Here is a 14,380-nt window from a genome sequence, read left to right on the forward strand (position 1 = left end):
TATTGTTTAAAACGTCCCGATAATGTGAAATATTGTTTAAAACGTCCCGATAACGTGAAATATTGTTTAAAACGTCCCGATAACGTGAAATATTGTTTAAAACGTCCTGATAACGTGAAATATTGTTTAAAACGTCCCAATAACGTGAAATATTGTTTAAAACGTCGCGATAATGTGAAATATTGTTTAAATGTCCCGATAACGTGAAATATTGTTTAAATGTCCCGATAACGTGAAATATTGTTTAAATGTCCCGATAACGTGAAATATTGTTTAAATCGTCCCGATAACATGAAATATTGTTTAAATGTCCCGATAACGTGAAATATTGTTTAAAACATCCCGATAACGTGAAATATTGTTTAAAACGTCCCGATAACATGAAATATTGTTTAAAACGTCCCGATAACGTGAAATATTGTTTAAAACGTCCCGATAACATGAAATATTGTTTAAAACGTCCCGATAACGTGAAATATTGTTTAAAACGTCTCGATAACGTGAAATATTTTTTAAAGTATCCCAGTAACGTGAAATATTGTTTAAAATGTCCCAATAACGTGAAATATTGTTTAAAACGTCGTGATAACATGAAATATTGTTTAAAACGTCCCGATAACGTGAAATATTGTTTAAAACGTCCCGATAACGTGAAATATTGTTTAAAACGTCCCGATAACGTGAAATATTGTTTAAAACGTCCCGATAACGTGAAATATTGTTTAAAACGTCCCGATAACATGAAATATTGTTTAAATGTCCCGATAACGTGAAATATTGTTTAAATGTCCCGATAACGTGAAATATTGTTTAAATGTCCCGATAACGTGAAATATTGTTTAAATGTCCCGATAACGTGAAATATTGTTTAAATCGTCCCGATAACATGAAATATTGTTTAAATGTCCCGATAACGTGAAATATTGTTTAAAACATCCCGATAACGTGAAATATTGTTTAAAACGTCCCGATAACATGAAATATTGTTTAAAACGTCCCGATAACGTGAAATATTGTTTAAAACGTCCCGATAACATGAAATATTGTTTAAAACGTCCCGATAACGTGAAATATTGTTTAAAACGTCTCGATAACGTGAAATATTTTTTAAAGTATCCCAGTAACGTGAAATATTGTTTAAAATGTCCCAATAACGTGAAATATTGTTTAAAACGTCGTGATAACATGAAATATTGTTTAAAACGTCCCGATAACGTGAAATATTGTTTAAAACGTCCCGATAACGTGAAATATTGTTTAAAACGTCCCGATAACGTGAAATATTGTTTAAAACGTCCCGATAACGTGAAATATTGTTTAAAACGTCCCGATAACATGAAATATTGTTTAAATGTCCCGATAACGTGAAATATTGTTTAAATGTCCCGATAACGTGAAATATTGTTTAAATGTCCCGATAACGTGAAATATTGTTTAAATGTCCCGATAACGTGAAATATTGTTTAAATCGTCCCGATAACATGAAATATTGTTTAAATGTCCCGATAACGTGAAATATTGTTTAAAACATCCCGATAACGTGAAATATTGTTTAAAACGTCCCGATAACATGAAATATTGTTTAAAACGTCCCGATAACGTGAAATATTGTTTAAAACGTCCCGATAACATGAAATATTGTTTAAAACGTCCCGATAACGTGAAATATTGTTTAAAACGTCTCGATAACGTGAAATATTTTTTTAAAGTATCCCGGTAACGTGAAATATTGTTTAAAATGTCCCAATAACGTGAAATATTGTTTAAAATGTCCCAATAACGTGAAATATTGTTTAAAATGTCCCAATAACGTGAAACATTGTTTAAAACGTCGTGATAACATGAAATGTTGTTTTAAAAATGTCCCGATAATATGGAATATTGTTTAAAATGTCCTGTTAATGTGAAATATTGTTTAAAAAATGGTAGAGAATGAATCTATACATTACTAAAACTCTCATCTTGTATGTATGTATGTATGTATGCATGTTCCCAAAATACAGCCAAAACGGTACACGATAGCGCAAAAATCTTTGGCCCACCTTACTTACCATTCTGCTGCGGTGTGCAGTATCAATTTTCTTTCAAATCAGGCAACGAAAAAATATTTTAAAAAATCAATTCCCGATTCAGTCAAGGACTCCTCGGGAGAATTTGATCAATGCAAACAACCTCAGCGTTATAGTTCGCTGGAGCTGTCTTTTTTTTATCAACCGCTGTCACAACGGGAACCTAACGGGTTCACGGGTCATTTAGTATCATTTAAAACTTGTTTGCCTACCTCAAGGAATTGTGAGAGTCAGGTGACGAGGCAGACTCGGTATCTTTTACGATTGTCCAATCAAATGGCAGGCCGGCCAGAGTCGTGAATGTGTTTCCTGAATATAATAAACATGGGGACACACAAGTGACACTTACACCACCACATTGCAGTGAAACATGTCCCACAACAAACACCTCTTTACAGTCAAATCTTCACAACAAACATTTCCTTACAGTCAATTGTGAGGTAATGGTTCATACATGCTTATTGAAGGTTAAATAAATTGCAGAAATGAGTTGTTGTATTTGCCCATGTGACATCATATTCCAACAAGAAAGAGTTCCATGTGCTATAATTGGGCCAGTGATGCTGCTATCATCACAATATAATTAATTATTCCACAGAATAAGTTTATCATCGATTGGCCAATTGCCTTCGGAACGAAATAACAGATTCAACTTCATATCATAACTACTATTACCACAACTACGACAACTACTACTACTACTACTACTACTACTACAACAACATTAGCCTTGGATGCAACAGCCCCAGATATTAAAGGTTTCCAGTTATTTTGTCAACAAGGCACAATGTTTGCACAAACAGGTAAAGTGCACAGAAGGGTGTGTAAAGAAAATTAATTTACAACGCAGGAAGTACTTTCGAGTACAGCGACAAAAGAACGAGACATTCGTGCTCTTGGGGCTCCACCTGCACATGCTCACCTTCTCGATCGAAAGCCCTGATGGAGAGTTTGAGTGGCGAGTCCTCCAGGTATAGCTCTCGCGTTGTCGAGGACACCTGGATACCGCTGATCACGTCAATGATCACATCACAGCGAAGCAACCAGCCTGTCACTACAGGGTCAATGGTCGTAGAGACGAGGGGCGGTTTTTAATGAAGAACAAATAGATAACCAGAGGAATAATCAGGATGCATACGGAGTGTCCAGCACATCCATGATACGATATTGAGCGATTTCAAGGTAGTCATCAATTTATCTTAAACACACCTCTCGCGTACCGTCTTATCACAATACTTCTCTTTTACAAACCACGAGTATGGACCTTTCAACAAAAATAATTTTGGAAAACATCAATTTTACTATTTCATTTAGGGGGTTTGAGGTGACAGTCCATGATTTGCTTCAATCCGAAGTTGGCCTGAGGGCATGGAGTCAATCACAACATGTGACTGGGCTGTCAGGTAAACCAGACCAGAGAAGGAGCGAGAGGTAGGAGCGATGAAACTATACTACGATGTACACGAGTAAACAGTGGTATACCTTTTTTTAAACGTAGATTACAAGAACGCAAGTAGATAATGGACTCGGATTCATGAACATTGGTTGAGATTGCAACACCAAACAGATCAATCTGAGCTTTGGCATTTGACACACAATTGTCCATCTTTAAAAGGGAAACTAATGTAATCAATGTGAGACCATCCAACGAGCAGAAAAATTACCGTTAACTATAAACATAAACACAACAGGTGTTGTTAAAGAACCAGAGGGTCTACTGTAAGGTGGCTTCCCACGAAAGACTGTTCACACACCAGTTTCCTCCGCGAACACGATGGCCATTTGCCGAGAGGCATGGCTGCTGCGAGCAGTCACCAGAGCCGTTTTGGAGCAATCCTGGCCACGGTCGTCCAACGTCCAAAATGGCTCCACGGTCACAGTCTCAGGTCTGGTAGAGCGCCTGCGGGACACACGGTCAGGCCTTAAAGCCGTGGGACACCCACTCATCCGTGGTCCTCGTGCGAGAACCGTGGTGCGGTGATATCGAGCACGGACGGAACATCGTGTTTTACAACGAGAAGCGTCCAACGGTTCACCATTGTGTGTTTGATTTCCTCCGTCATGATCCTGCCTCCAAAACGACTGCACCACTCGTGACAACCGTGCACCTTATATACGTGCAGTATAAGTAATGCTCATAACCAGCACGGACGCACCCCTCTGGCTCCCACTATGATCCCACACCCGTGATAGTTCCACACCGCTCAGCAGAACACACGAACAGGAATAACGAATTTGGACAGCGAGATGAGATTGATTTGGAGAAATCTAATGCCGATGGGACACAAATCGATGGCTGGCTGGAAAGTGAGTTTGAGTCAATCATGCACTGTGTGCAGTGGAGACAACCCTGACTCAAACCCAAACCGTAACCCCAATCAAAACGACGTTTGTAAAGCAAAGCAACATGCACCGAACGATAAGGGAAAACACCAAACCCACAGAAGGCTGACCGGGTGCGGTTTGCGCGCGCATGAGGATGCGGGAGCACGCACGGACACTTCCCATATAGCAAGGAGGATCAATCAATGGGACAGCGTCAATGCATCAACACGACATAGTATCGCGAGACAAACCCACGCACACGACTAATACGACGGACACCGAGGATCTGATCGAGCATTACAATCAATCAATGGGAGAATCTCTGTCACAACCAAGCTCACATGGGTGTCACATGAAATGAAGAAATGAGGGAGAGAGAGAGACAGAGACACAGACAGACAGAGACAGAGACAGAGAGACAGAGACACACTGAAATCTGCGAGTAGGAGGGTTGGGTGAGGAAGGGCTAATAAAGATCGATGGTCAGGATGGAGGATGGCATGATGTGGCGATGCGCTGCCTGCTTGAGGCCCTGGAGGGAAGAGCGAGACAGAACAGCCACTAGAAGGTGGTTCCATACACCAGGAGAAGCGAGGAATAAAGTCAGGTGAGGTGTGCCATCATCCTGGATTTTGGAACTTTAACCAGGAAGGGGTTACTGAAAGAACACGTGTCCCCTGGAGTAGATAGGGGGGAGGTGAGGATGGGGGTCAGAGGACTGAGAGAGCGTAGCGAGCAATATTGGAGAACAGACGGTTAAAAAAAAAAAAAAAATTCATAAAAAAAAAAGAGAAAAGAATTGATGACGTTCTATTTATCAGATGCGAGTAAAATACTTTGTAGCTGAGGCAGAGAAAGGAGGCTGTTATCTGCCGAGCAGAGGGAGGAGGGTGCCGGACGATGCAGCGAGAGTCGTCTGCAAAAAAGGACGAGAGGTTTCCAACGCATCAGAGAGGTCATTTATATGGATGAGCCACGAGACTGGACCCAAAAGACCGCCTTGGGGAACTCCAGCCAGCATTGGGAGAGGGGAGTAGAGAGGTCCATTGATAACAACACGTTGACCGAGTGAGTGGAGGAAGTGAGAAACCCAGGAAAGAAGGCCTTGCATGGCACGGGGAGAGAGCTTGGCAAGCAGAGCAAGATGGCAGACTGTGTCAAATGTCCAAGACATGTTCATGGAGATCATGGTCCTAACCCTCTTGTTTCAGATTGGGGGGGGGGGGGAGGGGGTCTCCGACCGTTGCAGAGAGAGGAACAGAGGCAGGTCCAGAGTTGATTGACTGGAACAGAATCCAAACTGACCGTATCATACCTGGATAAACAAAATGGCGAGTTCACCTGTAAACCCGACCCTGGACAGTCAGCGGTAAACTCATAACACACCTGGATAAATAAGGGTGAGTTCACTTGCGAATGATACCCTACCTGGATAAAGAGCGGTGAACTCATATCATACCTGGACAAACAATGCAAAATAAACCTCACGATGGTGTTATTCAGGTGAAGTGCTGCATCATGGAGTGCGTCGTACTTCCAGAGGGATATTAAACCGGGTCGGGATGTCCAGCATTTGTTTATCGACGAGGTTGCCGTTTGATAACCACAAGTTTGCATGCCTCGTCGGGCCATGATCGAATCAGTTTCCTGCCTCTCGGACAAGGATGCTGGAACTGAACAGTGACGTTAGAACCGGATGGACGAGGGCTACGGACAGCACCAAGCACCACATGGTGTCCACGAGCAGAAACATTCATAAAACCACACACACACACACACACACACACACACACACACACACACACACACACACACACACACACACACACACACACACACACACACACACACACCCACACACACCCACACACACACACACACACGCGGGCCCATGGACAGGGGTGGGGGCACGCCCGGACTTGTGGTCGGTGGAGGAACACACGGATGTTGGGCCGGGGGCACATACGAATGTGGGGCTGGGGGGCACACACGAATGTAGGGCCAGGGGGGCACACAGGGACGTGGGGCTGGGAGGGGGCACACACGGATGTGGGTTAGGGGGCACACAAACGTGAGGCCTGGGGGCACACATGGACATGGGGCCGGGGTGGGCACACATGGATGTGGGGTTGGGGGGGCACACATGGATGTGGGGTTGGGGGGGGCACACATGGATGTGCGGTTGGGGGGGCACACATGGATGTGGGGTTGGGGTGGGCACACATGGATGTGGGGTTGGGGGGCACACATGGACGTGGGGCCGGGGTGGGCACACATGGATGTGGGGCCGGGGTGGGCACACATGGATGTGGGGTTGGGGGGCACACATGGACATGGGGCCGGGGTGGGCACACATGGATGTGGAGTTGGGGGGCATGCACGGACGTGGGGTTGCGGGGGCATGCACGGACGTGGGGTTGCGGGGGCATGCACGGACGTGGGGTTGCGGGGGCATGCACGGACGTGGGGTTGCGGGGGCATGCACGGACGTGGGGTTGGGGGGCATGCACGGACGTGGGGTTGCGGGGGCATGCAGGACGTGGGGTTGGGGGCATGCACGGACGTGGGGTTGCGGGGGCATGCACGGACGTGGGGTTGGGGGCATGCACGGACGTGGGGTTGCGGGGGCATGCACGGACGTGGGGTTGGGGGGCATGCACGGACGTGGGGTTGGGGGCATGCACGGACGTGGGGTTGGGGGGCATGCACGGACGTGGGGTTGCGGGGGGCATGCACGGACGTGGGGTTGCGGGGGCATGCACGGACGTGGGGTTGCGGGGGCATGCACGGACGTGGGGGACGTACGCACCACGTGTAACAACCGTCGGAAGCCTCGAGCGTGTAGTTGATCGGAGTTTCCGCCGAGTGGGGAAGAAGCACTTTGGGGACGTTCAGTTTGGCGCTCCGAGTCCGGGTCGCGCTCACAGCGAGGACGAGTAGGACCAGGTGGAGTCCTCTTACCCTGGACCCCTGTCGGGGTCCGCGGGGACTCGTGGAACTAGTCATTCCAGAATTACTGTCCACCAAGGCCGCTCGTGAGAGGACCAACCGCAAAACACAAGTCTTGGTAACTCAGTCCGTGAGAGGACCGACCGCGAAAGACAAGTCTTGGAATCAAAATTCCTGAGAGAACCCAACAGGTCTCACTTCTCACTTCCTGCTTTCGAACCAATTCTTGCTCCTCGCGCCACAAAACCCGAACGAAACGCACGTGTGCCGCCTTACGCCTTTACGTCATCACGCAAAGCCCGAACATCCACCTCAAACACGTTTCATATCACAATCCGGATTGTTTAACAATAGTTCGTAAAAAGGCGACGCTCGATATTTAGATGAAATTTAGACTTTACCCTCGGTTATTTAACCATCGTTGTAACATGTCCTTGTTTGTGGTAAATCATGTCCGTGGCGGTGTAGCGGATGTTCGGTATCATCAGCGATCGATACATTATATTTTGATGAGACAGCTCCGGCATCACCAATTTTAAAAGTATATTACGTGAGTATACTTAATTGAATACGGGATAAAAATCCATGATCAATCGTTGATATTACTTCGTCCACTGACACGAAGAAACCACCGATATATTAATATCCGGGGTTGGAGGTTTCCGTCGGTCTAAGCAAGATAGTTCGCGGCAGCAACACTTCTCTTTTTCCTTTTCCTTTTCCACTGCCGATGAATGTGTATTTTTATAGAAACAATTTCACATTATATCCTGAATTTAAAGATTATTTAGTTAGAATAACATCTTTTCTGGAGAAATAAAGGACGTGAACTCACTGATTGCTGTGAATCTTTTTCCCAGAATCCTTTTCGGCCAGCGAGGTAAGATGGCGGACCGGCTGTGTGGTTGATTAACGCAATCTGCTTCAATCCTCCGCATCGTGGCCTCAGTGACATTGCTTGTTGTTCGGTGGAGAACGTTGTGCGGCCGTTGATTGATTTTCTTGTGCATTGTGTGTGTTTTAGGTCCCGATACGCCATGGGTCGCCGTCCTGCGAGATGGTGAGCTCAGGTTCATTTAGGCCTCGTTTCGTGTTTTAAATAAATAAATAAATAAACCTCTTGAATAAAATAAAATAAACTTTGCCAAAATATTTCTATACGAATTGGAATTTTTGTTGTTGGGTAATATGGAATAGGCAAAGCCTAGAAGTGAACGTAGAATTCTTACATTCGCTTCTTAAATATATCAAATTAAAGTCTTTTTTTTTTTTTTTTTTTTTTTCCTATGAAAAAATAATTATTACCTTTACATTACCTTCACAACAACAACTACACCGCCTAGAACAGGATCTCATCTGAAAAATAATTATTACCTTTACATTACCTTCTGTCTGTGGTTGATCAGTGCCCCAGACGAGATACACTTCTAGTCTTGGGGGATTTCAATGCATCGACTGGAACTGATAGGGATGGTTATGAGGTGTGTGTTGGTCCCCATGGGTCAGGAACTATGAACCAGAATAGCACTAAGTTCCTTGACTTTGCAAGAAGTCATGGACTTAGGGTGGCTGGTTCATGGTTTCAGCGCCCACAAGCTCATCGCTGGACTTGGTATTCCAACGCTGGCAGTGTGGCAAATGAGATTGACCATGTCCTCATTGACGGTCGTTGGAGGATGATCCAGAACTGCAGGGTCTACCGGAGTGCTCAGTTCCTCAATACTGACCACAGGCTTGTTGTAGCAACTCTAAAGCTGCACCTTAAATCCTGGAGAATGGTACCATCCCAGCCGAGGCTGGATGTTGCCAAGCTCAGGGATGAGAGAGTAGCTGAGGAGTTTGCGAACAGGCTGAGTGGACACTTGGGGGGTCTGGGTGCTTTGGGGGGTCCTGAAGAGTTGTGGAGCGCCTTCAAGACCACCGTCCTTGATGTTGCCGGTGGATGCCTTGGAGCTCACCGCAGGGCAAAGAAGAATTTTGTCTCTCAAGGGACACTGGATACCATTGACCAGAGTCGCAGGGCCAGGCTGAATGGCAGAGCTGAGCTGTTCAGGGAGCTGAGGCGTAAAACTGTACGTGCACTGAGGGTGGACAAGGAGGCCTATGTGCGAGGAATCTGTGAGGGGGTAGAGCATCACCTGTGGACAGGTGATTCTCGTCCCGCTTACAGGGGAATTTGCGTATTGCGTTCATCCAAGCCCATCCCTCGGAGCACTACAGTTCAAGCAGAGAGTGGTAGGCTCTTGACGAGTCTGAAGTGAAGGCCCGCTGGGCCGGTTACTTTGAGCGGTTGTACCAGGCTGATCCCCCAGCTGTCGAGTTGGACGTCAAGGGTGTTACAATCCCTGTTGCCGACCCTCGAATCAACTGTGGTCCACCTTCGCTTGTGGAAACACGGGCTGCGGTGAACCAGTTGAAACGGGGAAAAGCTCCAGGGATCTGTGGCATCCATGCCGAACTTCTCAAGGCTGGTGGAAATGCTGCACTCGTGTCGTTGCATGCAGTTTTGTGCTCTGCCTGGAACACAGGCATCATCCCAACTGACTGGAAGAGGGGCCTTGTTGTCCCTCTCTGGAAAGGGAAGGGTGATCGCCAAGACTGCAACAACTACCGAGGGGTGACGCTGCTCTCAGTGCCGGGCAAGGTCTTTGCTCGGATAATTCTCGATAGGGTTCGCCACCATCTGCTTGAGCACCAGCGTCCAGAGCAGTCAGGCTTTACACCAAAGAGGTCAACGATTGACCGTATCCTTGCCCTTCGTGTCCTCACCGAACGCAGACGAGAGTTTCGGCAGGGGCTGCTTGCAGCCTATGTTGATCTCTGTAAAGCGTTCGATTCAGTGAATCGGGATGTCCTCTGGAGGATTCTTGGTCTTCGTGGGGTGCCACCAAAACTGATCGATCTGATGTCTGAACTCTACTCTGGTACTGAGAGTGCTGTGAAGTGTGGTGGTACCATCTCTGACTTATTTCCAGTTGTTACTGGAGTTCGTCAGGGGTGTGTACTGGCCCCCACACTTTTCAGCACTTGTATGGACTGGATTTTAGGGAGGATGTCGGAGAGATCAAGTTGCGGTGCGTCATTTGGGAATGTCAAGAACTCGGACCTTGACTTTGCAGATGATGCAGTCATCTTTGCGGAGACTTTAGACATCCTCTTGGGGGCCCTCGAGGTGCTGAATGAGGAGTCGGAGCCGTTGGGATTGCGGGTTTCTTGGTTCAAAACTAAGATCCAGGCTTTCGGTGACATCTTGGATGCTGCTGTCCTGTCTGTGTCTGTTTGTGGTGAGGATATTGAGGTCGTGGAGAGATTCACTTACCTTGGCAGTGATATTCATGTCTCTGCTGGCTGCGAGTCAGAGGTCAATAGACGTCTGGGTCGGGCCTGGGGAGTCATGGATTCACTGGATCATGGGGTGTGGCGCTGCCGGTACCTGTGCGGGAGGACGAAAGTCCGAGTCTTCAGGTCCTTGGTACTTCCAGTCTTGCTCTATGGGTGCGAGACATGGACTCTGACCAAGTATCTGAGACGGAGACTTAATTCCTTTGGTACCAGGTCTCTTCGGAGAATCCTTGGCTATCGCTGGTCGGATTTTGTGTCCAACGAACGGTTGCTGAGAGAGACTCGGATGAGATTTGTTACCTGCATAGTCCGTGAGCGTCAGTTGCGGCTGTATGGACATGTGGCTCGTTTTCCTGACTCTGATCCTGCTCACCAGATTCTCTCAGTGAGGGAGTCTCATGAGTGGAGGAGGCCAGTGGGCCGACCACGTGCCTCATGGTTGCAACAGGTTGACCATCTCAAGGAGATGGGGATGGGCCTGGCATCTGCCTGGGGGATGGCCAGACGGAGGCCCCTGGAATACCGGCGGAAAGTGGACGCAGCGACGTGCTGTTCTGGCACATGCTCCCATACCTGACCTGACCTACCTTCACAACAACTACACCACGTAGAACAGGATCTCATCTGAAAAAATAAATATTACCTTTACATTACCTTCACAACAACAACGACACCGCATAGAACAGGATCTCATCTTAAAAAAATAAATATTACCTTTACATTACCTTCACAACGACAACTACACCTCCTAGAACAGGATCTCATCTGAAAAAATAATTATTACCTTTACATTACCTTCACAACGACAACTACACCACCTAGAACAGGATCTCATCTGAAAAAATAATTATTACCTTTACATTACCTTCACAACGACTACACCACCTAGAACAGGATCTCATCTGAAAAAATAAACATTTCCTTCACAACAACTACACCACCTAGAACAGGAACTCATCTGAAAAAATAAATATTTCGTTCACAACAACTACACCGCCTTGAACAGGATCTCATCTGAAAAAATAATTATTACCTTTACATTACCTTCACAACGACAACTACACCGCCTAGAACAGGATCTCATCTGAAAAAATAATTATTACCTTCACAACGACAACTACACCACCTAGAACAGGATCTCATCTGAAAAAATAATTATTACCTTTACATTACCTTCACAACGACTACACCACCTAGAACAGGATCTCATCTGAAAAAATAAACATTTCCTTCACAACAACTACACCACCTAGAACAGGATCTCATCTGAAAAAATAAATATTTCCTTCACAACAACTACACCGCCTAGAACAGGATCTCATCTGAAAAAATAAATATTACCTTTACATTACCTTCACAACAACAACGACACCGCATAGAACAGGATCTCATCTTAAAAAAATAAATATTACCTTTACATTACCTTCACAACGACAACTACACCACGTAGAACAGGATCTCATCTGAAAAAAATAAATATTACCTTTACATTACCTTCACAACAACAACTACACCGCCTAGAACAGGATCTCATCTGAAAAAATAATTATTACCTTTACATTACCTTCACAACGACAACTATACCTCCTAGAACAGGATCTCATCTGAAAAAATAATTATTACCTTTACATTACCTTCACAACGACAACTACACCACCTAGAACAGGATCTCATCTGAAAAAATAATTATTACCTTTACATTACCTTCACAACGACTACACCACCTAGAACAGGATCTCATCTGAAAAAATAAACATTTCCTTCACAACAACTACACCACCTAGAACAGGATCTCATCTGAAAAAATAAATATTTCGTTCACAACAACTACACCGCCTTGAACAGGATCTCATCTGAAAAAATAATTATTACCTTTACATTACCTTCACAACGACAACTACACCGCCTAGAACAGGATCTCATCTGAAAAAATAATTATTACCTTTACATTACCTTCACAATGACTACACCACCTAGAACAGGATCTCATCTGAAAAAATAAACATTTCCTTCACAACAACTACACCACCTAGAACAGGATCTCATCTGAAAAAATAAATATTTCCTTCACAACAACTACACCGCCTAGAACAGGATCTCATCTGAAAAAATAATTATTACCTTCACAACGACAACTACACCGCCTAGAACAGGATCTCATCTGAAAAAATAAATATTTCCTTCACAACAACTACACCGCCTAGAACAGGATCTCATCTGAAAAAATAATTATTACCTTTACATTACCTTCACAACAACTACACCGCCTAGAACAGGATCTCATCTGAAAAAATAAATATTTCCTTCACAACAACTACACCGCCTAGAACAGGATCTCATCTGAAAAAATAATTACCTTTACATTACCTTCACAACGACAACTACACCGCCTAGAACAGGATCTCATCTGAAAAAATAAATGTTTCCTTCACAACAACTACACCGCCTAGAACAGGATCTCATCTAAAAAAATAAATATTACCTCAACATTACCTTCACAATGACAACTACACCGCCTAGAACAGGATCTCATCTAAGAAAATTAATATTGTGCTGTATCACGTGATTGGGTTTTCCTATATCATGACTCGCCCGCGAGGGGCGGCAGGAATGTACATCCGGACGCGCAATAAAGCGGAGTTGATGCTAACACTCTTGCTTCTCGTGTTCCACTGCACCTCGTACACCATAGTTGGCTGACGAGGATGGTTGAAAACTCACATGTGCCCGTTTTCGTCGGAGACGACTTCGAATTATTTTCAGAGCAACTCCCAACAACTTGTTCCACAAGTCGAATCTCTCGTCACAAGCCAAACTTTGTCTCCCAAAAAGTGTTTGAATCCTTCGTTGTCACGGCAACCAAGGTAGGGTCAGTCTCATCAACGGATAAGCTCTGCCCAAACCAGTTGGGGGGCGGGGGGGTGGCGGTTGGGCTTGATCCCCATGTACTATGAGTTGTGTTTTAATTATCAGAGGATACGACTACTACTACTACCTCCTACCATTCCCCCTTCTTTGGGGCTTGGTCGGCTGATGGCCCCCTCACCACTTGTAGTCCGGGCACAATCCTCTTCCTTTAATTCCAACAGCTGTGTGTCTTCCAATCACATCCTTTCACCTTTTTATTGGTCTCTCTCTTGGTCCATCCATCCATGGGGACGACACTCTGTGCAGAGCGTTGGTGCTACCTAAACAGTCTCCTGGGCTATTGGGCACAATCCTGGACGGGTCGCCACTCCGACACAGGATACCAGCAAGATGGCACTCATTTTGCCGACCTCGGAAGGATGACGGGCAGAGTCAACCCCACCTGGTATTAATTCAACAACCGAGTGGGATTTTGAACTGAGGAATTTAGGATCCCAAGACCACCGCCCGAAGCATTAAGCCAACAGCAGGCATGCCTTTGAGGCATGAAGGATATACAAGTGTGAAAGAAGATTTATGATGGAGGGTCAAGAAAAAATGATTATACTGTCGTGATATTAAGTGTAAATATTGAATTTAAAAGGTCATCCTATGAGTTCCCGACCAGGCAGGAAATGGGACCGAGCGGTGATGAGCATCGTGGATCACGTGTATTGGTCGAAACCATTTGTCCAATTAATTATCCTTTCTCACTTCTCTCACTACCTGAAGGTCTTCACCGAAATTCCACCACCTTCCATCTCCCTCCCTCCACTCTCGTCACCACC

At 45.3% G+C, this 14,380-nt stretch overlaps 1 protein-coding gene and 1 long non-coding RNA gene across 2 annotated transcripts; both read right to left on the reverse strand.

Annotated features, from left to right (window-relative positions):
* Window positions 1-2,260: 2,260 nt before the first annotated feature.
* LOC147033704 (nuclear pore membrane glycoprotein 210-like) lies at window positions 2,261-7,640 on the reverse strand. Its single transcript, XM_085871834.1, has 4 exons — window positions 7,204-7,640; window positions 3,824-3,969; window positions 2,992-3,123; window positions 2,261-2,378 (listed from the first exon to the last, which is right to left on the reverse strand). The coding sequence occupies exons 1-4, from the start codon at window positions 7,398-7,400 to the stop codon at window positions 2,278-2,280; spliced, it is 576 nt and encodes a 191-aa protein (XP_085727960.1). The 5' UTR covers window positions 7,401-7,640; the 3' UTR covers window positions 2,261-2,277.
* Window positions 7,641-8,592: 952 nt separating this feature from the next.
* Window positions 8,593-11,616, reverse strand: LOC147033705 (uncharacterized). The gene is made up of 2 exons (XR_015055607.1): window positions 11,400-11,616; window positions 8,593-8,648 (listed from the first exon to the last, which is right to left on the reverse strand). It is a non-coding gene; the product is annotated as an uncharacterized LOC147033705 (long non-coding RNA).
* Between the last annotated feature and the right edge of the window lie 2,764 nt (window positions 11,617-14,380).

This window comes from Eptatretus burgeri, chromosome 2 (assembly GCF_056783735.1).
Source record: "Eptatretus burgeri isolate ZD-2024b chromosome 2, Ebu_testis_v1, whole genome shotgun sequence".
NCBI classification, from domain to species: domain Eukaryota; kingdom Metazoa; phylum Chordata; class Myxini; order Myxiniformes; family Myxinidae; genus Eptatretus; species Eptatretus burgeri.

Excerpts from the sequence above, each read along its gene's own strand:
- LOC147033704 (XM_085871834.1), bottom strand. The coding sequence starts at position 7,400 with ATGACTAGTTCCACGAGTCCCCGCGGACCCCGACAGGGGTCCAGGGTA. Across the intron at positions 3,124-3,823 it reads CGTGTTCGCGGAGGAAACTG|TGACAGGCTGGTTGCTTCGC; the intron begins GTGTGTGAACAG and ends TTGACCCTGTAG. Across the intron at positions 2,379-2,991 it reads CAGGGCTTTCGATCGAGAAG|GAAACACATTCACGACTCTG; the intron begins GTGAGCATGTGC and ends TATTATATTCAG.